The 25009-nt window shown below is 44.6% G+C and overlaps 1 protein-coding gene across 4 annotated transcripts; it reads right to left on the reverse strand.

The window, feature by feature from the left end:
• Nucleotides 1-1342: 1342 nt before the first annotated feature.
• Nucleotides 1343-11079, reverse strand: Ccna1 (cyclin A1). 4 transcript variants are annotated; one of them, XM_037206603.1, is made up of 9 exons: nt 10991-11079; nt 10035-10220; nt 6586-6832; nt 6285-6409; nt 5502-5725; nt 4209-4413; nt 3123-3236; nt 1872-2005; nt 1343-1602 (listed from the first exon to the last, which is right to left on the reverse strand). In XM_037206603.1, exons 2-9 carry the CDS (start codon nt 10197-10199, stop codon nt 1551-1553), a joined length of 1266 nt encoding a protein of 421 aa, XP_037062498.1. In that variant the 5' UTR covers nt 10200-10220; nt 10991-11079; the 3' UTR covers nt 1343-1550. The 4 variants fall into 4 exon arrangements, with proteins under 4 accessions (XP_037062498.1, XP_028729216.1, XP_037062500.1 ...); XM_028873383.2 differs by having other exon boundaries at nt 10035-10223; XM_037206605.1 differs by lacking the exon at nt 10991-11079 and adding an exon at nt 10665-10799 and having other exon boundaries at nt 10035-10223.
• Between the last annotated feature and the right edge of the window lie 13930 nt (nt 11080-25009).

Raw genomic sequence — 25009 nt, forward strand, 5'->3', positions numbered from 1 at the left:
GGGAGTGACTGCCCCTTTCAGTGGCTTGTAGACACCTAAAAAGCCTTCACAAAATGCCTGGTGTGGCGTTTTTATTCTTCCACAGTTTTATATATCTATCTAATGTGTTTGGTTCATTTTGTGGCCATATTTTTGGATATAAAATTTCAATAGTGCTTAAAAATCTGTAGAATTTGTGGTGAATTTAATGAACTCTCATTTTTTTCCAAAACCTCTCTGAACCTAATCCTTCATATATATGTATGTATATGTATGTATATATATATAAAATAGTATCTAAAAAAGCATATTATTCCTGTATTTCACCTATAATACCTTCTGGAGTGAGCCCTGGAGATGGACCAGAGACAGGCTTCTCCTCAGAGCAGGGGCACAGAGTCCAGAAGACTCATGTGTGCCCCCAAACCCACTGGTCTAAGGCACCAATTTTAAAGTTCATTCAGTCTCCAACAAGCTCCACACAACCTTGAGACCACATTCATTTTCCTTTTTCTCCCTGTCTCAGGGAGAAAGACTGATCCTTTGTCTCCCTTTCTCTTCCCCAGTCTCAAATCTCACCCGTGTAGTCCTGAGAAACAGCCTCTGGGGACTGTGCAGTCTCAGCAACGCAAACGCAATCGTTCTCCTTGACCGTCAACCTGGTTAGACTGAGGTCAGGAAAGCACACTTCTGGGTGTGTCCAAATGTGGGCAGCAGCCGGTAAGAGGCTAGAGCCCAGATAGAATAAAACAGGAAAGTAAGGGAGCCAGCTGGCAAAATCCATTCATTTTCATCCTCATCTGCCCGGCCCCCTCAAGCAAAGTTTAGGATGGATTTCTCCCGAGGGAAATATAGAGGTGTTGGATTCATTATCCAAAAGTGCCATTTGGTGCTGAAGTTTGCCTTTTCTATCTCCCAAAGTATCATCTATGTTTGAAATTCATGCCTGGTGCTTACCAGAATCCAAGATGAGGAGGCATGATGGCAGCCCTTCACTAAAAGGCATGATACCCTGGGTGATAATGGATTGTGTATTGTGCCACCCCCAAAAGATCATTGAACCCAGGAGATTCTTGCATGTCTGCCACCCTACAGTAGAGCGGAGCTAGGACAGACAGCAGCAACTCGGGACCCATCATCGGTCCATCTCAGCTGGCTCTTCCCTTCTTCCTTTCAGCTGTCTACAGAGAGCCTCACGGGCCAAGAAAGGCTTGGCTGCCTCAAAGCACTTAATCATGGAAGCATGTGATGCTTATACAGCAAGCTTGGAAAAATGTGGAAACAGCCACGACATACACACGCACAACTCAGTCGGGGCGTGAGTGTCAGCAATGCCAACGAGTAAACAGGCCTAACACATGGCTATACAGCAAGTTGTTTATTCTTTTAAAATGCTTGTCTATGTCTATATAAATTACAAACTACCAAAGTCTAAGAGAACCTAACATTTACACATTCAAGATGTTGTCTACAACCGACATTCGTTGACCCAAACTGCGGAGACCTGTACCGATTCAGAGCAAGCCTGCTGACGTGGCTCTTGTGTCCCGGCGGTACTTCAGCTCTGCCGCTCACTGCAGAGGAAGAACCACAGGCGGTTCCATGAGGGACACGTGCAGGTACCTGAAAGGAGAGCACAGCAAGGTCAGCCCAGAGCCGAGGACGCTGGTCAGGCTACGGGAAGCCTCCAGTCGTCGTCCGGGTCAGAAGGCGGCCAGCTAGCTCTCACTGCCAAATGCTGGCAAACTGTGAACCTAGACCCTTCCTAAATTCCTTTCCTTGATTTAGCAAGCAATCTCGTTTTCCAGCCTAATGAGGATAGAATTTATTCTATTTTTAGTCCTGACTCCACAACAACCCAGAAAGCCAGGAGGGGGGGGGCAACAACTTACTTTGAAGTCTTGTACTTCTCCCTGATGGCTTGCTGAGGTCGATGGGGTATACTGAGGCATGCTTTATGCAGCTCACTCAGGCAAGGCACAATTTCACTTAAGGAATAGCCTGTAAATGCGGCGAGGGTTTCTGGCTAGTTGAAACAAAAGGAAAATTTTGTTCCAGGTAACTTTATGAGAGGTTAGAAACATGAACATAACTGATTAGGAAGTGAAGGGAGTTGAGGCCTCTCTGAGTGTGTCCGCAGATCTAAAAGGGTCTATAACCTCTTTAGAAACCTTAGACTAGTAACAAAAACAGCCAAGTTTTCTCCGGTCTATAGCTGCAGCCCTCAGTGTGGGGCAGATCACTTTTGTTCCTTCATGGGTGGGACTTCCACTGGGTTCTTACATAATTGACATAGAATATGAGAGACTCCTAGTCAAAAGATGACCCTTGTGGGGAGGAGAGGACTGACCCCCTGAAAGTTCTCCCTGACCTCCTCCTCCTCCTCCTCCTCCTCCTCCTTCTCTCTCTCTCTCTCTCTCTCTCTCTCTCCTTGTCTCCCTCCCTCCCTGCCCCCTCTCTCTCACACACACAAATACATTTTTTGAATATTTATGTAGTAGCATATGAAATAAAAGTAGAGACCTCACTTTTTTTAGCACTCCAGAGAGACTTCAGAACAGAAATGTAGGGGTCTGTTTCAGATCTCGCCACCTTCTGAGGTGAGAAATACTAACAGCCCTGTTCTCTGAGAGCTTCTAGCAGGCAGTCCTGACTAAGAACTTGGAGTTTTTTGTTACAGAAGATGAATGCTCATAATGTGTATTTTATTGAGATGCTCTCCCTGTGTGGCCCTGACTGGCCTTGAACTCACAATCCTCCTGTCTCCACCTCAACTGGTATTATAAGTGTGCACCACCCCAACTGTCTAGGATCAACTTTGGATTGATATGGCCAATGGCTAAACCCTTGAGGGCCCTCTGTGCATATTGGTGGGCAGAGAATTCCAGGCCTTTCTTGACATCTCCTTGATGATATGTTTTCTCTGCTTCCCACAGAGCAAAGCCATGGAGTCAAAGCTATGACCACTGGTCTGCAATACTCAGAAACAAGCCGTGGTCTGTGGCCTGTTGTCTTGGCAACCAGCTATCATGAAACTAACTTGTTTTTGTAAGAGGTGTGCCTGTTCTGAACCTTGAAAGACACTGAAGAGATTCTGTGTGAGGCGTGAAGTTATCCCACCTGGGAGGAAGAAAGAACATTACCCAGAAGTGCCTGTTCACAATATAGTTTGCCAGGCAGTAAGCTGCTGCAGCTACCAAGGAAGGAAGATATTTCAAGAATGGATCAGCTTCGAGAAGGCTCAGTTCTGCAACATACTAAGCACAAGGGAGAGAAAGTCATTGGAGCCAGGAATTTGAGCAAGGTCAAATCTGACTAAAATTGTCAGTAAACCTGGAATTGCCAGAGTCATCGATGGGTGCCTTATTTACATTCCACCAGAACCTAGTGATGAGCCCAGAACCCAAGCCGGGCCCATTTTCTAGCTTAGTACTTGCTCTGACTGCCCTGCCACAGATTAACGTTTGTGTGGTGGTGATGTTCCAATCTTCTGGCTCACCCACGTAGCATAAATGATTAGTTATTTTTAACCAATAATTAGGTTAGTTTTCTTTCCTTATGCTAGGAGATCAGGCTTTATGGTGGTCAGATAAGGAAGTGTTAACCTTGCACCTAGACTAGGAAGAGCCATCAGTCAGAGGACAAAGACACGGCATATTAAAGCTAGTAATTATTAGGAAAGCTGATAGTGTTCTCAAGCTCCAGCAATGCCATTGGGAAAGACATGTCAGAAGAGGAATGCTGGGGAATCCACGTGATTATCCTTAGTACTCTTTGCATAGCACCGTGTATCACAGATATCCTATGCCAAGTGATTGGCAAGCTCCTTGGCCAGACCATAATGTTAATAATTTCAACTACCTGTCTCTAAGTCAAAAAGGCTGCAGACTCCACAGTGCTTCAGTGCTTAATGAGTTAGAATAAGATTCAAACAAAACTCAGCCACATTCACTTGGCTCCCAAATTAAAAGACACTGCTTGCCTACGGTCTGTATTACTCAAGGGAGCAGTTACCAAGCTTGAATATCTTCAGCACTTGGGAGAGTTGGGTGAATGTGGCCTGCCAAACGTCAACAGTAATGTCTTGGGAATAGGTATCATGTTCTTAAAGTTAATTGCTTTTCATCTCTATGGAGGTGGAAAGCTGGGAGGCAGAAGCGGAGGACGGCAAGAGAGGGGGCTGTTTAGCCTCCTCAGCACCAGCTGTCCCTGGAAGTCCCGTGGCATACCTTGGCCAGGTTCTCGGTTCTGATGCACACTCCTTGCCGCCTTAAGTACTGAAGGAGGAACTGGTTGGTGGTGGGAACAGTCAGATCAAATGCTAGAACCTTCAGTAGCAGATGCTCCATCCTCAGGAGCTGTCGCTTTGTGTACGTGTCGTCAGTGATGTAGACAAACTCGTCCACGTCGGGTGGGTATATCTCTTCGTATTTCCTGGGGAAAGTAAAGAATTGCCAGAGAGAAAGTTGGGAGCACACAGTGCTAGTTCCTGTTCTCTTGGATGGCCTTGCAGGCTCCTGAACTTTATACTCCCATGGCCACAGAACTATCACAGAGCTGTGTGGGGCTATAAACATAATGGGAGCTTTTTCTCGGCCCAAGAAAGAGAGTATTAAAAGAACATGTTATGCTAACTGCTGGGAGTCCTGGAGGGTTGGGGCCTGGGAAACAGAGTGTGTCTAAAGGACAGAAACTTCAACTGGTGGATCCCTGTTGATTGAATAAATATTGAGTCACTTTGTGATAAAGAATGTTAGTATTAAACTCAACAACAGAAAAAAAAATCCCATAGCTCTGGGTTTGCTTGTTTGTTTGAAAATCATATTCAACTTCATCAATTAGCAAATCATGCTGAAGAGCCAAGAAAAAAATAACGATATAATTTCATTATTCTCCTTCTTTCCTTCTGCATTTGTTCTGCTTTCTTTGAGGGAAATGAGAGCCTGTGCTTTGTTTGTTTGTTTTTTTGTTTGTTTGTTTTTAACACATTAACAACTAAGACATCCGAGAGAGGTCACAAGAGTGGAAACCACAGATCACTTTAGCCTGTTTAGCCACAACCCAGCTCCCCTTCCCCACTCAATGAGGCGTCCTTAGGAGTCACTGACAGGGACAGGAACCAGGTAAACCATTCACCCACTGAACGAAATGAATGAGCTGTGTTTCTCAGTGCTGTTTGCCAGATCAGTACACAGTGCTTATGAAACCAAAACCTCCCCAAATAGATTTTCACTTGTACTAAAATTCAGCCGAGAGACTACTGTGCAGAACAGCCAAGTTAGATCTTGAGTCCTGGCTGATGTCAATCATGATAGTGAACCCCTTTCTACAAATTTCTAACATCCTAATTGAAGAGTAAGCATGTGGGCAAGACTCATTCCCTCAGTTAATCTGCAAAGACTATGGTCTCTTATCAAAAAGAGTACGAATCATTTTCATTGCAAGCATTACATTCCTTCAGTAAATGGAGGGGGATAAAGTGTTTCGACGGGTGGCATTTCACAAGCTTAGAGAACGCTTACGAGGCCAGGAGAATGGCGGCTGTCCCGACAAGCTGCAACTTCCCTCTCAGAACAGACATGCAGGAAAGAAACCTGTCCAGGAAGTTGACGGCCAAGTACAGGGTCTCCGTGCGAAGTTTGTACTCTTCCCCAACCTCCACCAGCCAGTCCACCAGGATGGCGCGCATGCCCTCCGTGATGTCCGGCTGCTTCCTCATGTAGTGAGCCTTGGGTCTGTGTCTTACCTGGTGGAGGAAAGAGTGTGGGTCTTCAAACGGTTGCACTAGCAAAGACACCACTCCCTAGTATTCCTATTTTGTGAAAGAAATTGTCAGGAACACAGAGACCAGGAGAACTCTGATTCCGGGGGGTGGGGGGGATCTTTATCCACAAGAAGGAAATGTGAAGTCTGGTTTTGTCATGTATGATACAAAGCATGAGGAAATAATATAATGATATAAAGCATGAGCTGATACAAAGCAGGAGGGAAATATTATGTGTGTGATTCCTGTGTACTTAACACAGATACTTTAAACCACATAGAGAACGTGTATGTATTTGAAACTCGGCATTATGACATCAGGTTGCACGTGCCTTAGCCTAAGTACTTGGGCTCAGACTCTGTTCCTTCTTCCTTTCTTTTTTTTCTTTGTTATAAGAAGGGTTTCTCTATGTGCTTTTTTTAACAGATGCTCACAATAGGCTGCCCCGATCTTAGTGACTCATGTGGCCCATGGCCAAGAGCTTGCAACATGAAGACAGAGCTTAGTGTCTAGAGACGGAACCCAAGTTTGGGAAACTCACTTCTGCTTCTCGCAGGTAACGATGAATCTCTTCAGCATATTCCGTTACATTAATCACGTCTGAGCCAAAATCTGTCGCTTCCTCTGACTGGGCGTGGGCGTTGGAGTCGACCAGCATTGGAGAAACTGCAGAATGTGACGTGGTCACGTAAGTAATTTCATTCAAGCCTTGTCATAGCCACTCACCCGCACAGGAAGCCGGGGACACTGCCATTACTTCGCTTTTCCGTCTCCAGCTACTCTCTGCTGGAACACGGCAGAGGGCTGAGAGCACAGGTCTCCGGCAGCCCGAGTATGATTACCTGTGTTGAAATCCAGCAGGAAGTGGAGGTCTGACTTGAGCATGCTTGTGTCTACTTCGTACACATCCTCGAATACTATCCCCTCTCTCGCTGGGCAGCTGTCTCGGTCCCCCTGTTCGGGCTCATCCATGTAGATATCAAATCCATGCTTGGCTGGCTCGTTGACCCCATGGTCAGGGAGCACTTTCTTTCCAGCCCCAGGGAAGACATTTTCTGATCCAGAAAAACATCTGATTGTTGTGATCTCCTTAAAAACAAAACAACAACAACAAAAAAAAAAACCCAGTTACATCTCTTGTTGGTCACCATCCACTGTGAACAATGTGAGCCCATGTCACTCAAACCAGTAGCTTGGGAAAGTCAGAGCAAATTCTAAGTAGAAACAGCTAAGCTGGCCATCTAATCCCAAACACCGGATCTCTGAAAATATGACTTCCTTCTCATTTTGTTTACATTTGTCCAACAGGAAAAGTTTTGTTTGAAATTCACCATCTCCTTACATGTGTGTTAAAGAGAATTCATGACTATAAAACAAGAAGAGCTGTGACACCTAAAAATCTGATTCGTTATAATATTCCAGAGGACAGTTGCAAAGTGCCCTTTACATTTAGAGCATTACACTATTTCACAGGAACTCAGCATCACCCTTGGTCCTCAGTTATTTCGTCTCTCTAGCCCTCTGCTTCAACACCCAGCTTTGCATTGCTGGTGCCAATAAGCTTCCATTTCCTGCCCAGTAATTCAGGAAAACCATTGTGACTTTAGAACTCTGTGCTACAAAATGCTTGTAAATGGTATGAAAATACTTTTGTATAGCAACATCAGTACTCTTGGGGTATTTTCTCAAATCATTTCTTTTTTAAAATTCTTACAGTGAGAACAACAGGAACAATGGTGGCCCTGTCACAGTGAACCCTCGTAACCAGTGGCCTAAAGGGAGTCGGGCGTGGAAACCAGGGCGGGCCTAGGAACTAGATTTCTAGGTCTGCAGATGCCGACACCATCAACTGTGAACATTTTGCTTGTACTTAATCTTGGTTCTTATTGTTGGATAGCACTTCCCAGGTCATAGGTCACTCCCTCCACGAATTTACCTTCCATTGAACAAGTTTAACTGACATTTAGTAAGGAAAAACAATTTCTAATAAAATGTTAGGGGAAAAAAATCTCAAGAGACAAGGTACAACAGCTATGACTCATGTTACTGCTGGGTTTGAGTTCTGCTCTGTGTGTGTGTGTGTGTGTGTGAGAGAGAGAGAGAGAGAGAGAGAGAGAGAGAGAGAGAGAGAGAGAGAGAGAGTTACTCCTTAACTAGGCATTTTCTAGGCATCTTCTAAATGTCAGATACTTCTGTGTGTGTGTGTGTGTGTGTGTGTGTGTGTGTGTGTGTGTGTGTGTGTGTGCGTGTGCGCGTGCGCGCCACCGACAAGAGACTGAGGAGAGGCGATATGTAGCATAACACATCTAGAAAGAGCACTGTTCCCCGGAGCTGAGCAAAAAGAAATTATTTCAAAGAAGGAAGAATGGCTACTTATGTGAAAGGTGTCAATATATCAAGGAAGAAAAAACCAAGTGAGAGAAGACCGCGAAACAGAAGCATCCGGTCAACAAACCCACTAGGCTTGCCTGGCCAGACTCATCACTCTTCTAGACACAAGGAATACCACAGAGAAGGTGTCATCCCATACTGTCACCTTGGTGGATGTTCACACTGCTGAGATCGTTTCCAGGAAATCTTGCTGTACCTGGGACAGTCGCGGCACAGAGCTAGCTGTGCGGCTGAATGTGTTTGAAGATGGGAAGCGATAACCACACATGTGTACATGTCTGGATTTGATCCAGAGGAAAGAGAAATTGGAGAAAGAGAAGAGTTATGGAGAGGTACCTTGAAAGCCAGGAGACCATGCATGAGATACTGCACACAGGTTCAAGAGCTGGGACACGTCAGTCACAGAACAGGATGAGAAGGGCACAGGGGAGCAGGAAGGATTCTAGCTACTGGCCCAAAGTGAGCAAACGTGTATTGTAGTCCCAGGGAGAATGAGGAAGGAGGGTCCTGAATTTGAGGTCATTTAGAGCTACGTAACAGGTCAAAGCCAGCTTGGGCTAGACTTCCCCTGCTGCCTGGCGTGGGAAAGAGAGTAAAGGTTCTGGCTGTGGCGTTCTTTTGGGAAAGCAGGATACAGTCATCTTATTCCTTATTCTGAAGGAGCAGAAGCTATGGAAGATTAAGCAACAAGATGGCTCCAGGGGTAAAGACATTTGCTACCAAGCCCAGTGACCTGAGTTCAAGCCCCGAAGGAGAGAAGGAGTGTCTAAACTTGTCCTCCAACCTCCAGATGAATGCTGTGGCATGCATGCTCACAGACACACATCATACATGAACACATGTATATATAGTAATAAGGGAGTAATAGGGGAATTAAATTATTTTAAAATAAAATGCAAACAAAAAACAACAAAGAAAAAAACGGAGAAACAGGCAGGAGGTGGGTTTCTAAGGACGGTGTAGGAGAATAGAGTGTAGAGGAGGCACCAAGCAGTGACTCCAGGGGGCACAAGAGCTGAGTGTGAATGTCAAGTGTAGACACCACTTCCAATTCATAAATTCAGGTCTCAGACTGTAAGTCTACAGAAGTGAACATGCCTAATCAAGTTCTGTTAAAAACTGTTTTCACTCAGCTTGACCCAGAGCATTAAAAGGCTCATTTGGGAGATCCCCACCATCAACGGATCCAATCCTACTAAAGAGCAGAGGGCTTGAAGAGGCAGCAGATGAGGGGTCTCTGAATGAGCCTCTAGTAACCTGTGGGAGGGGCAGAAACATCTCTAACCTCGCCTTTAAAACCCGCCCACCTGCTGGACTAGACTCTTGTGACCATTGGGTTCCACAGACTTGTAATACAGAGCTGAGGCATCCTTATGAGGGTTTATTCTAATAACAGACTTGTTTTCTATCTCAAAATTCACTGTGGCAGGTTCAAATCTCTCCTCTACATTGAAGTGTCTAAATTTGTTTGGTCTTCAGTGGCAGATGCTACAGTCAGTTGACAACAGATAAGTAGCATCTCAGTGCCCCTTGTCTGTAGTGGTAGAGATGTCTGCTCTGGATGCAACCTGTCTATTATAAAGTAATCTAGTGTATCCTGGTACATACACCGTCTCCATTGAACACAGCACCAGCTCTTCTTGATTGATTTCTGGTGGCCTGGCTCATACTGCACTCCTTTCCTGCCCAGATGTTCTCCAGGACTACAGTCTGGTGTAATCGTATCTCCTTTCTGAATAGCCCTTAAGTCACTTAACGTATGCTTAACCCAAAGAATCCCTAAGACTTATTTCCTTGATATTGGGGGCGGGGGAACACACAGGCACACACACTCATACATGCACACTGCCACGGGCAGGCCTTCTCCACAGCATCTTCCCTTGAGCTCCTGGGTCATTACCTGGCCACAGGTCCTCCTGTACTGCTCATTTTCAGTCAACACCCCTAGCACGGTTCTCTGTGGGGGATCCTGGCCGAGCTGAGCTCGAGTGAGCATCTGGCAAGCCTCAGGACCTTGGCCCACCGGAGGCAGAGCGACTCCACTCTTGGAACTGTGGCGACGCATCGCCTAGCAAGCCGCAACCTGCTGCTATCCAGGAAAGAGAAGGAGACACAGTTAGTCAACCCTCTCAACCTGGGAACCCAAGAATGCAGAGAACTCTGGAAGGAAGAATGCCGAGCCCCGGGGTCACCACCAATTTCTCAATTTCCCAACAAACATTAAAGTCAGTGTTCCCTAGCAGGCGACAGCCCTAGGCATCGGAGCAACCAACTCAGAACCAAACAATGGTTGACTAGGCTTTAATCTGACCCCAGGCTGAAGGTTGCAATGAGAGGTGAGAGAGCCTGCCAATCTCCACGTCGGGATTCTCAGCCCACATTGATTGGGAGTGGGGGGCGGGGGGCGGGGAATGGCACTGGAGAAGCTAAGTCTTTCTCCCCACCTTCCCTGACCTCGGACTAAATCCAGAATCTCTGGCTGCGAACAAGTGATTCTCTTTCCCAAGTGACAAGCAGGTGCTTCTCTCACCAGAGGAAGGCCCCCAAACCTGCTTGGGAACCCCAGCCGGCCCTGATTCTCAGGTTCTTCTCGGTCTGAGCGGATTAGCAAGCGCACCCAGGTGGGGGCGGGGCGGGCGGGGCCTGGCGCGGAGGGAGGGGACCCGGAGCGGAGAGATGATTCCAGGGGCGCCGGCTCCAGCGGCTAAGGCTGCGGCGCTCGCCACTGAGCACTTTCGACCCAGCCGCGTCTGTTGAATCAGCCAATCAGAGACCAGCCCGGGCCCCTCCGAGCGGCTTCCATGCCAACCGCGACCGGCGTGCGCCCAGGTCCTTATCGCCCTGGCGACCGCTCACCTGCAGCGCCGCCGGCTGATGCTCGGCCCCCGGGGCGCTACCGGGCGCGGTTAACCGCGCAGCCCCGGGCTCCTGAGCCTCAAAGCTGGGCGTGCCGGGCGCACCGCGCTGCACGTCGCCACTCGCGCCCCTCTGGCCGGCGTCCGCAGCGAGGGCGGACGGCGGCCTGCCCACGGTGGCCACCCTGGAAAGGACTGTTCCCCAGGAGCCGGTTCCCCCAACAGCTACGAACCCCTCCCGCCAACGTCTCCTGCGCGGCCTGCTCCCGAGAACCCTGGCTCGGGAGAGCGACGCGGGGCCCTCGGGCTGCGGCCGCGGCGCCCTCCAGGTCGGCCCGAGGGCGCGGCTCGCTCCCCTTCCTCACCTCCTTCTCCAAGGCGCCTGCCCCGGGGCTCCGGACCCTGGGCGGCTGTGGACTGGGCCACATCTCTACCCATCATGATGGCCAGGGCCCCCGAATGTGGCAAGGAGAGCTGGGAGAGATTGGGGGCTGTAGGGTAACTCCCGGTGCCCCAGGTACCCGGGAGAGATCTTCCCCATGGGCACCCAGTGGCACCGGGAAGAGGAAGGAACGCGGAGAGGTGCTGGGGCTTGGGTATTGAGGGGGCACAAGGACAGATTCCGAGCTGGGGTCATTGGGCCAGTGACCTGGCCACGTGTGAAGGAAAAGTCCCAGGACTAGGGGTGGGGGTGGGGCCACAGCCAGAAAAAGGGGTGTGAGCATCAAGGCAGTTCTTGAATCTTGGAAACCCTGGCACCCACGGAGATGACAGGCAATCAACAAACTGAGTTACATAATTGGTTAGCTTTATTTGAACAATAATGAATGTGTACACACACCTACGTGTGCACAGGATATAAACATATATCAGGATATGTGTATGCGTGCGTGTATACATATACATCCTGTTCCTGCTTTTGCTTAAAAACAAAAATCCGTCCCTGAACTCTCAAAGCAGACCCAAAGGCCATTCAAACTTTAAGCTAAGGTCATCAGATGCCTGCCTAAGTGTAGTAATTGATGTGTTCACCAGAGAAAGCGTTAGCAGATGTGAACTGTCTCAACCAAAGCACAAGATCCCAGGAAAAGTGTGGACTCAAATGAAGACGACTTTGCGAAGGATTCCAGCAATCCTCACTGGATGCAGAAGTGCAAAAATTCTTTGTTCAGTATGACAGTAATTCCTATACGTTGCATCCTCTTGTTCCTGTGCCTTTGAATATGAAGACAACATACTGAATCCAGAAATGTCTTGACTGCTGCGACAGATGTTCCAAAGCCAGCCAGGGCCAAAGGAGTTGCTTTGCAAGGTGCTCTGGTTGGTGAAGGCAAACATCCTCTGTGACTTCCTGGAAATCTTCCAGAAAGCAAAATCGCTGCTGTGATTCCTGGGGCGGCTGAAGGTCGCAGCTACCTCCCTCTGAAGCCTGGTAGCAAGTCCTAACAAGAGCCAGAGTGGCTTGGGAGGGAACAAGATTTGTTCTGGAGGCTTGAACGTTCTGTGTCCTTTTTGATCTGGTGCCAAACACTGAGGGGGGAGCCTTCTTTTCAATCCACTCAATTCCTAGGACTGGAGCTCAAGAATCTAGTCAGAACCTACAGAAAAGTCTATGGTCGTTAGGCTGTCTTTACATAGACAGATGAGAGATGTTGTTGGGGGAGGGAAGATCGCCAAGATACTGGGGGAGATTGAATATGAACTAAAATTTATTGAAATCCTCAAAGAATGAGTGAAAAAGAAAATAATTGAAATAATTAAGTGGGTCCTCAGATAAAATATGCCTTTTGTTTTAAAATCACTCTTTTGAGTAGCTGATCAAGCCTTAATTCAAACACAGTTTTAGCATTACGTTAACACTCCTTTCTTCTCTGCACTTTGCCATGATTAACAAAGGACATGATTTTGTATTTTCTGGTTTCTTTCTGTGCTGTTTCAGTTTCTCACGAAATTAGAATCCTCTGGGCATATTTTAAACTAACCAGGTGAACTGATTGTGTGTGTCAAACAGAAAAACCAAATGCTTTGTAACTTATACAGTACTTAAAGTTTTATTGTGTGAACTCTTTTCTAGGGAGTCGTGAGCAAGTCAGCTTACCCCAGATAGCGCACCAATGGCAGGCCAGTGTAGCTGGGTGAGACAGTGAGTTTATTCATCTTCATTATAGGAGTATGAGTGATCCCCAACCAGCCACATCATTAAACTGTCACTCCAGTCTGGAAGATGACATCCCGACAGCTACACAGATGGAGTCCCCTTGATGATGATCGCTTCTTCACAGCTCTGCAAATGGGGTTCTGGTCTATGGAGTGAACTAAGTCCAATTAGAGAGTAGTTAGTTGCACCCATAACAGTGAGGGCATTTCCAGGAAGTACTAATTTTGGGAAGAAGACCCCCCCCCATAGGTGGACCCTTCCAGAAGTTAGCCCAGATACAAAGAAGTCTAAAGAGGCCTATAGAGGCGGCTCATTTGGGTAAGGAGGCTTACCCACAAGCCTGACCAGCCTGAGCTGGATTCCTGGGAACCACGTGGACCCTTTGGCCTCCACAAGCTGGAATACACACACACACAGTAAATAAGGAATGTAAAAACCCCGGAGGAAGCAGTCTGCCGGGCTGGCTTCCAGATGATGACCAGTGTTTACCCCATTGCTGCTCCTGCCGTTGCTAGACTTTGCTCCCCACATCAGGACCAGTTCTCTGGACCTAATGCAGACTGAAGAGCAGTGATTTTGCAGGATTCTTTCCGGCCTTCAGTGTGGAGGTGGAACTGCTGAGGCATCCAGCTTCGTGGACAGAGCAGGGTTCACCATTCTCGGGGTGCAGGGAGCCTCTGATGGATGTCTCAGCCCTACAGCATTCTAAGCAAACTCCTTTCTAATATAAGCCATTCTAGCAAACTCCTTTTATAATATATATATATCCACTCTGTTTGTCCTGTTCCTCTGTAGGGAATGCTTATAGCAAAATTAGCACTAGAACTCAAATAGCTCTGAAAATTTTCCCCATGTTTTATATGCTTTGTGTATTTAGTAATATATTAAGGACAAAGAAGGTATTTAATTTCAAATGCCACTTTATATTTGGTCTCTATGATATTTAGCACTACTTAAATACTAACTATAACCTCTTTATCTTGCAAAGCAATAGGTTTCACCCTGGCAGTTTCATTGTAAGTTCTTTTTGTTGGTCTTTTGGCCTCCTCTTCCCTCCTCTCCATAGCTCCCCACTTCATCTTTCAATTCTCCACCCGAAGATGCTTCCTTTCTCTGTTCATGTCACATGGATTCTATCTCTGCTCCCTTCCTCAAAAACTTTTCCCATCCTTTCTATCCCCCTTTTGTCTTAAAAAAAAAAAAAAGATCTTATTTTTACGTGTGTGCGTGTTTTGCCTGCATGTATCATATTTATGTCTGTGTACCATGTGCATGCCTGGTGCCCACAGAGGTCAAAAGAGGTCATCAAACCCACTAGAACAAAGGTTACAGGAAGTTGTGAGCCATCGAGTCGGTGTGGGGAATCAAACCCGGGACCTCTGGAAGAATATCCAGTGCCCTTAACCACTGAGCCATCTCTCCTCCCCTCCCTCCAGTCTGCACACACACGCACACACACACACACACACACACACACACACACACACACACACACACATTCACATACAAGGGAGAACTGCAGTGTTTTTCTGAGTCTGTGTTGCCTCACTTATAAGAATTTCCAGATCTATCCATTTTCCTAATTTTTCTCTTTAAACAGATAAATAAAATCCAGATGTGGTGCCACATTCCCATTATTCATTCATCGGTTCATGGACACATAGGCTAACTCATTTCCCACCTTGAACACAGCCACAGTGAACATGCATGTGGGAGCTTCTCCGTGCTAGGATGTAGAGCCCTTCGGGTATACAACCAGGATCACTCCAGCTGAATCATATGGTAATTTGATTTTCAGTTTGTTCTAATACACCTCCACCCTGATTTCCATGGTGGCTGCACCGCTTACACTCCCACCAGCACTTGAATAAGAGTCTCCTCTCCACAAACCCACAACTGCATTTGTTGTCATTTGTTTTCCAGGTAATAGCCACTCTACTTGAGGTAAGATCCAGTCTCTCAAGGTAGTTTTAATTTGCATTTCCCTGGTAGCGAAGGATAGTCTGCTGGTCACATTTGTTTGCTATACACAAACTAGAGACACCTGGAAAGAGGAAACCTCAACTGAGGTGTTTCCTCTATCAAACTGGCCTGTGGGCACATCTGTGTGGTATTTTCTTGACGCGAGTTGATGGTAGAGGACTCAGCACACTGGACGGTACTCCCCCCGACAGGTGGTCCTGGGAAGTATAATAAAGGTAGCTGACTATGAGCCTGGGAACAAGCCTGCAAGCAGCTTTTCTCCATGACCTCTGCTTCACTCCCTGCCTCCAGGTTCCTGCCTTGACTTTGCTCAGTGATGAACCATGACATGGAAGTATAAGATGAAATAAACCCTTCCCTTCCGAAGCTAGCTTTGGTGGGTGTTTGATCACAGTCACAGAAAGCCAACCAGGACACAAATTGGTACCAGAGAGTGGGATCTTTCTATGACAGAGCTGACCATATTGTTTTGAGGGGAGGCTTGTGGGAAGCTTTCAGAGGTTTTGTCTTGAAAAGCCATAGGGTCCTCCCAGCTTCTCCAAGTCTGTGGGAGTTTGGGAAATAATGCTGAGCGAACTGAAGAGGATGGAGTCCTGACTTGGAAGGACTCAAAGACACAACCAGGTTGTGACCCTCAAAGTCACCACCAGGGCAAATCATGTGCTATATTTAAGAGTCTGAAAGTAAAGGCTTTGTTTTATCAGGACAATAGACACTAGTCGGCTGCAGTTGAGAAGTCAGCTGTGATTATCAAGAGACCAGCATCGTTGAGAGGAAGACACTTCCTCAGGGTCAGCTCACAGAAGCTGCGATCCAGTCAAGTGTCGGAGGCAAGGCTGCACATGAAGCTGGCAGCAGAGCTGGGCAAATGATGTGCCCCGTGTGGTACCGACTTCAGCATCATGAAGACTGCAAGACTGAAGAGGTCAAGGGGAGAGGTTGACACTTGTCACCATGAGCCAGGGTTGGAATCCCCAAAGAGGCCATTGGTGAAGGAGAAGCCTCGGGTGCAGTGAAGGCCCCTCGTATGAGAGACACCAGAACCATGAGATGACCATCAAGGCAGGTGCAGAGGGGAGCTAGCCTTAGTCTTCTAGACAAGCTGTGCACTGTGCATGGCAGAGGCAGAGAAGTAGAGATGCCCAAGCCCTTCGGAACCAGAAGATCGTGAGTCCCTGATTACTGAGTTATTTTCACTGTTGGATTTTGATTTTGCCTTGAACTGGTTGTGATTAGGCACTGATTCTTCTCTTGGAGTAAGAATGTATTTGGCTTGATTTAGAGACACCCATAGTTAAGAGACTTGAATCTCAAACGAGTCATTGAACTTTTAAATCATTTGGAAATTTAAAAATGTATGCAGTATTTTTCTCCCCCCCCCCCTTTTTTTTTTTTTTTTTTTTTTTTTTTGAGATAGGGTTTCTCTGTGTAGCTTTGCGCCTTTCCTGGAACTCACTCTGTAGCCCAGGCTGCCCTTGAACTCACAGAGATCCACCTGTCTCTGCCTCCCAAGTTTGTTTTCTTTTATGATATTGATGTGAGATCCTTGGTACAAGTGAGAAAGGAAAGGGTTTAGTCTTATAGTGACATGCTTGTGTGTCAAGTTGATAAGGGGTTAAACACTTTTTAAAAAATGTTTACTGTGCATTCTTGTTTCTTCTTCTGAGAACTGTTTGTTCAGTTTATTTGCCCATTTATTGATTGATATTTTTGTTTTGTGTGTGTATAATTTTCACAGTCCTTCAAATAGTCTAGATAATAATTCCCTGTCTAATGTTAAGGTCTTCGATCAGTTTTCAGTTTATCTTTGTGCAGTTTGAGAGATGTCAATATGTATTCACTCTTGCAGGTGGATATACAATTTGCCAGCACTGTTGGATAGTCTATCTTTTATCTCAGTTATATTTTTTACAACTTTGCAAATATTTGGTGGCCACAGCTGTGTATGTTTATTTCTAGGTCCTGTTTTATTGGTCTGTGTGTGTGTGTGTGTGTGTGTGTGTGTGTGTGTGTGTGTGTGTACTTGTACTTAATACCCTTGTCCCTATGGCATTGTGGTATAATTTGAGGTCAGATGTTTTGATAACTTAACCTTATTCATTATTTATTTATTTATTATTTCCTATTTCTATTTATGGTTGCCTCAGCTTCCCATGGTCTTTTTTATTTTCCTGAAAGTTTTAGGATTTTTTTTCTCCTGGTTCTATGAAGCAGGTCATTGAAATTTTGACGGAGATTGTACTGAATGCAGGTTACTTTAGTCATAAAGCCATTTCACAGTGTTAAGTCTGCCAATCCAGGAGAAAGGAAAGCTTTTCATAATCTACTGTCCTTTTCAATTTACTTTAAATGTCTTGAGTATTGTTGTACAGAGTTCCCACTTCCTTGGCTGGGTTTATTCTTAGGTAATTTTTAATTTTCGAAGGTATTACAAATGAGTTACTTTTCCTGATTACTTCCCCAACAAGCTTGCTGTTGACATGTAGAAAGGCTGCTGATTTTTGCATGCTGCTGCACCCTGCCACTTTGCTGAATGGTGCTTTCTTATCTAGGTTTTTCTGGTGGAGACTATAGGTCTCTTAAGTATATGATCATACCATGTGCAAATAGAGATGATTTTACTTCTTCCTTACACTATTTTTCTCCTTTTGTGTCTCTCTCTTGTCCTACCTCTCTAGCTAAGACTTTGAGTACTATAGTACATCAAAGTAGTGAGTTGACACACTTGTCTTGTTCCTGATTTTATAGGAGATCCTCTTGATTTCTCACCATTTAGTAGAATGTTAGCTATCAGTTTGTCATAAGTAAACCTTATTATTTTGAGGTATGTTCTATCTATTCTTAATTTCTTCAGAACTTCTATCATGAAAATACATTGAACTTTGTCAGATGCTTTTCCTTAATCTATTAAGAAACTATATGATTTATTTAGGCTATTCTTGTGGCATACTTACTAATTTGTGTATGTTGAAACAGCTATGCACCTGTGGGTTGAAATCAACTTAGCCATGATATATGTCCCTCTTAGTGTGTTCAGGCCTATAGTTTTCTTGTTGTGACATTTATCCAATTTTGGTATCAGGGTAATATGATTTCACAGAATGAGTTTAGTTATGTTCCTTACCTTTCCCCTTTGTGAAACAGTTTCAGAATTATCAGTGTTAGATTTTCCTTTACATTTTTGTAGAACTTATAAATGAATCCATCTGGCCTATTGGATTTTTATTTGTGGAGAGACTTTGAATTGCCACTTCAATCTCATTGCCTGCTACAGATTTGCTTAATTTCTTTATATCTCCTGGATTTACTTTTTTTTTAAAATATTTATTTATTATGTATACAGAATATATGGCTGCAAGCCAGGAGAGAGCACCAGATCTTGTTACAGATGGTTGTGAGCCACCATGTGGTTGCTGGGAATTGAACTCAGGACCTCTGGAAGAGCAGTCAGTGCTCTTAACCTCTGAGCCATCTCTCCAGCCCCCTGGATTTACTTTTGATAGGTCATATGCATTTGAAAATTTGTTCATTTCTTCTTGGTTTCTAGCTTTTTGGAATGTAAGTTTTCAAAATATTCCTTAATTATCTCTTGGATTTGGGAATGGCTCTCCATAGTGCCAGGCTCATTTTTACTATTTTTAAAGGTTTCTTTGTTTTCATTTTATGTGTATGAGTGTTTCACCCGGATGTCTGTATGTCCACCATGGTGGGAAATCAAAGTAGCAGGACCTCGGGGCAGTCGTCCCATCACACCCACAGTCAGGGGTCAGGGAGGGATGGACACGCACTGCCTCTAGGCTTCCCTTCTCCATTTATACAGTCCGGGATCTCAGCCAGGGCCTGGCATGGCACACAGTTAGAGGAGTCTTCCCACCTCAGTTAATACAACCAAGATGTATTCCCACAGGCATGCCCAGAGGCCCATCTCCCAGGGGATTCTAGAGTCTGCCAAGTTGACAAACAACATTAACTGTCACAGAGTTAAAAACAGATCAGTCGTAATATATGTTTGCCCAGAGCTGCTGCTATAAAGTAATTATTAGCTGTTAGATGACATTTTAGAAAAACCAAACAAAAAAAGCAATCAACAGCTTCCTGTGTAAATTTTGGGGTCTATCCTGCTGTTCAAAGGGCCCTCTCTTAGATATGTTTCTTTAAATTAAGGGCAGAATCTTCCTCCACCCCCTAAGTTCATTTTCTGGCATAGAATACAGGATATAGTAGGCACTCGTTAATGTTAGTTAATTGAAGGAATAAATAACAAAATGTAAATTATTCTTGGTATATGAGCCCCAAATGGTCCCTGCATAGCTTATTTATTTATCAACCTAAATCATTTATTTGAAGTCTTTATTGTTTGTGTACTTGATTAACGTCCCCCCCTCCTCTTTTTCAAGGTCTTAAGTAGTTGAGGCTGGCCTGGAACTTACTGTGAGACTCAGGCTGCCCTTGAACTTAGATCCTCCTATCTCAGCCCCCACCCCATCTCCATCCCTGTGCTGTGATTTACAATCATGAGTACACTTTTAAATAATCCAAAGACTATCTGCTTTGATTGAATGGCAACCAACATTTGTTTATCCTTAGATAAACATAACCCTGGAACTATATTAAGCCCTCTTACACTGCTGCCCTAGGTAATTTGCTCATTGTTAATAAAAAACTGATTGGCCAATAGCAGGGCAAGAAGAAATTGGGTGAGTCAACCTGACACAGAAAGAATGATGGGGGAAGAAAGGGTGGAGTCAGGAGAATTGCAAGAGAAGCCAGCCAGCCCCAGAGCAAGCAAAACCAGCCAGCCCCTGAGCCAACAGGACATGCAAAAAATGAGGTAACAAGCCATGAACCACGTAGCAAAGTATAGATAGACTATGGGTTAATTTACATGTAAGAGTTAGCTAATAACAAGCCTGAGCTATTGACCGAACATTTATAATTAATATAAGTCTCTGTATGTTTATTTGAGAGGGCTGCAGGACAGGAAAACTTCTGTCTACAATAATTCCAGACACATCCAAAGCTATATCACCTAGCCATAGACCCCTTTCTTTGATGACCCTTTCCCTTTGGACTAAGGTCCTCAGTCCATTTTCTCCAAAAGGTCTCACAGCTGGAAGGATTTCCTGCCCCAGTATGCAAACTGGTCAGGACACCACCCACTGTGTACTGTGTGCTACTGCCACCTGCTGGTCACATCTTTTTGTCCTAGCTCTGCTTGCTGACCTCATGGCAGGGCCATGTGCCTGCAAGAGAAGCAATCCAGTTGTTTGTGTCACTTTCTCGAGCCTGTATACCACCCCTGACATTCTCCTTTTGTTATTTTTTTAAATACACACAAATGCTGTCACTCATCAAAAAAATTCTGAAGCCAGAAATCCAGGACGATACTCAGAAGTCATTTCTTTAAACCATGCCCTATTTAGGTGAGAAAACATGGGTTCAGACTTCTATCAAATTTAGATCCTACTAATCCCAGCTGCTTGGGGGGCTTCATAGCCTGAGATACAGATTTTAAGTTAGCATAAAACTACTGTGGAGAAGCCATTGAGGAAGACACCCAACAGGAACCTCTGCCCTCCACAGGCACCCACAAGGGAGAACACACACATACACACAGGCATATGTGCCCACACACAAATTATTCACAAAAATTGTTAAATGGAGTATAGTGTAGAAGTCTTCATTGTTAATCATGAATTTTTATAATTTGTCCGTATAAAATGATGTACAGAAAAATGGCATAGAAATATTCTTAATATTTGGGAGATAAATTATAAAATGTGTGTTGCACTTATATAAGAAGAAATAAAAGTGAACATGAAATATTAAATAGTTATATATGCATCTGAGTATTAGCTAATAAGAGGGGAATTTGTTTGGCTTATCTGTAATTTCTAAACCTCCTCTAATAAAAAATGTGAATTGCTTAATAAGAAAAGTCACTATTTCAGAAGTAAATTATGGGGACTGAAGAGGTGACCTAGTGGTGAAAAGCCTATAATGCTCTTGCAGTAGTTCTGATTTCACTTCCCAGCACCCTGGACAGGAGGCTCACAACCACCTGTAACTCTAGCTCCAGGGGATCTGATGCCCTCTTCTGGCCTCTGTGGGCACTGGCACACATGTGCACATACCCACACAAAGCGCACACACACACACACACACACACACACACACACACACACACACACACAGACATGCACACATAACTAAAAAAAAATAGATCTTTAATAAAAAAGTAAATTATCAAAGCAAGTTGTAGGATGAGATGAACCACATTATCCAATGGGACTCTCGGGAAGGATAAAAACGTTCTGAGTTTGCATTGTCCAATACAGTGATGACTGGCCATGAGGGACTACTGAGCATGAAATGCATAGTGCCACTGAAGAGCTGATTATTTTCTTTAACTTACCTAGTAGCTACATATGTGGAATCTCAGGATATATGGTTAGTAGCCACCATGGTAGGGCGGGGTTGCCTATTTCTGGTTGAGCACAGTCCAAGCACACATTAAAACTGTTCTGTCATTATGAAGGTGAGTGCATATGTTTGGGGACTTGTTTTCTCCTAAATTATTCTTCTGTAACTTATAACAAACGTGTGAAATAAACCACCTGCTCAGTGTAGTTTCTTTGGGAAACAATTCCTGTTGCAGCAACCCACAACAGAAGTTAGTAAGCTAGAGAGGACTTTGCCGGCTTCTTGCTGTTCCAGTCCTCGGGGGGAAAATAAGCGGAAGATTTATTTACCAAGTCAATGAAAGCAAGGTCACAGTGGTGAGGTAACGTGTGTATGAATAAGAGTTCCAAATCAGAGAGAAACTCGGAGCTGCATCTGAGATAATTAAAATAATATTTTTATTATTTCCTCTTCACTTGCTTTGAACACAGTCAATATCTTACCCCGCCAGGAGCAGATATTGAACCATGTTTCCTTGTCTTTGTTTCACAGGAAGATGGCTTTTGATCTTTTCACTGAGGGGGAAAAAAGTGTGTGCACACGCACCCACACAATCAAAATAGGAATTTGCTTTGTGGGTAAAGTGGAAGGAAAAGCCAACATGGAAAAAACAGGAAATCCTCATTCACATCTCTATTGATTTCAAACTAAGAACAGAACATAAGGAGAAAGAAACGCTTCAGGGTCCCATTTGGAGAGCTCCAGGGCTTCTCTTCCCAAACACCCTGTGACTCAGTGCTCAGCTCTCCCTTCAGTACCAACCAGGCCCGACCCTGCTTAGTCTATGACACCAGGCAAGACTGGGTGCACTCAGAGTGGTATGGCCACAGATAGTCTCTCTAACATGGGTAAGTGCCATATGTTGAGATTAACCACCCCAGTTCAACAGTATCTCTGATTTCTGTGAGATGAGTAAAAATTAGCTTCCGACTCATACACATGAGTTAGTCATCTACAGTGATGTCTTATCTCATAGGTCTCAGCAGGGAATTAAGACTTACCCACTTAAATTTTGATTTAGATCATTAATAGGAAATATTTTTCTATTTTTTATAATTATCATTTTTTCTTTTAAGCCACATATCACCCTTCTCTATTTCATCTTTGACTCTCCAGTTTGGAGAAAAGATCTATATTTTTATGAATAGTTTAAAAATGAAATTGCTCAGTAGTTTGATTATGTTCTTTTGAGGGAGGGACCTTGACTTCCTGTTACCTTTGCAGGTCTTATAACTGAAGAAACAAAATTCATTGTATGTTTGCATATATATAATAAGTAGGAGCATTACTAAGAACTGTCTGGCTTTTAAAATTGTATTTACTTAGAAGGATTCAGAATGCTAACAAAACAGCTGCATTCTGTTTTTAAAATTATAGAATAGTATTCAGTCAATAGAACAACAATTACTTTCATATAAACTACATCAGATGAAAATAATCTACAAAATGATCTATGAAGTCAGATGCAAATCTTTATCACTCAATATATAACTAACAAATTTGTGCAATGAACCAAATTTGTGCTTTAAATTTCCAAGCACATTTACAACCCCAAGACAGCACTAGCCAAGACTGGTGGCTATGGAAAACACCACCAGGATTCCTTGAGAACACACCAGCAGAGCAGACCAGGGAAAGAGGTTAGCTAAGACCTCACCACCTGTTCCTTTCCTCCAAACCCAATCTCCCAGGCTCATGCCCACTCCCGCCCCATCTCCTGAGGATCACAGAGATCTTCCCTTCTAACTCCCTTCCTCTACTTGTTTTGTCCCAGGCCCCAGCTCCCAACAGGCACTCTGCTCCTCACTAATCCACAGACTGCTCCAGGCAGGGAGGCAGGTAGCCTGACTGCAGATCTTCCCCTCTTCCTCTGTTCCTCCAGACCCAATCCCGCAGGCTCACCCCCAGCTCTGCACCTGAACACCTGCTGTAGCCTTCCTTACCCCCCTGTCCTCATCTGCTATTGAACCCACAGATCTTCTCCTCTGTCTTAGTTAGGGTTTCTACTGCTGTGAAGGGACACCATGACCAGGAAACTCTTACAAAAACAAACAAACAAAAAACACAAAAAAACATTTAATTGTGGTGGCTTACAGTTCAGAGGTTCAGCCCATCATGACAGGGCATGGCAGTGTGCAGGCAGACATGGTATGAGAGGTAGCTGCTAAAGTTGGTATGCAGACAACAGGAAGTAACTGTCTCACTGGGTATGGCTTGAGCACGTATGAGACCTCAAAGCCCGCCTCCACAATGACACACTTCCTCTAATAAGACCACACCTACTCCAACAAGGTCACACCTCCTAACAGTGCCACTCCCTATGGGCCAAGCATTCAAACACTTGAGTCTCTGGAGGGCCATTCCTATTTAAACCACCACACCCTCCTAACCCTCTTCCCCCACCTGTTGCTTTACCCAACCAACCCCCAACTCTAGCAGGCACTATAGCAGACCTGCTGGGGTGACCTCTCCTCACTCTCTACCCCCATTCCAAGGAGCCTACATAAGCTGATCTTCTGCTCTCCTCCCTCCTGTGAACCCCTTTAAGCCCCTAGTCTATCCTTGTTCCTAAGTGGGTATTCCCAATACCTAGACACATATTTTGCCTGTGAACCCCTTCAGACCCGTAGCCTATCCCTAGTCCTAAGTAAGTATTTCCAATACGCAGAAGCAAATTTTACCTGGAACCCTCATGGCCACACTTATCAGGTCCACAGAAAAATGTCCTACCAGACTATACACAGCCACCACACACTCCTAAAAACCAGAGATGAAACAGAAACCAAGAAACAAACACTCACCTGACAAAGACAAAACCAGATATGAGCACCTAGAACTCTAAACTTCCCAGTCCCACATGCTTAGATGCTGGCATAAAAACACAATGACAGCCAGGACAACGTGTCTCCACTAGAGCCCAGCAACCCTGCCACAGCAGGTCCTGAGTGTTCCAACGGAGGTGAAGCTTGAGAAGAAGATGTTAAAACAGCCTGTATGAAGAGGATAGAAGTCCTTAAAGAGAAAATGAATAAATCCCTTAAATCTAAGAAAACATAAACAGTGGAAGGAAATTAATAAAACTGTTGAAGATCTGAAAATGGAAATAAAACCAATAAAGAAAACCCAAATGGGGAAATTCTAGAAATGAAAAAATTTGAGATATCTATAAAATAAAACACTGATGGCATGAAGCAGAAGACACAAAATACAAGGAGAGAGAATTGGAAGCGAAGCTGAAAACAAAAAAACAATGAAAAAAAAAATAAATAAAAAAAAAAAAAAAAAAAAAAAAAAAAAAAAAATAAAAAAAAAACTATGAACTGGAAAAAGAAAAAAAATTGAACAGGAACTACAAAGGCAAACACAAAATGGAAGAGAGAATCTTGGGTGTTGAAGATGCCACAGGAGCAATGGATA

The sequence above is a fragment of the Peromyscus leucopus genome, chromosome 6 (genome assembly GCF_004664715.2).
Source record: "Peromyscus leucopus breed LL Stock chromosome 6, UCI_PerLeu_2.1, whole genome shotgun sequence".
Lineage (NCBI taxonomy): Eukaryota > Metazoa > Chordata > Mammalia > Rodentia > Cricetidae > Peromyscus > Peromyscus leucopus.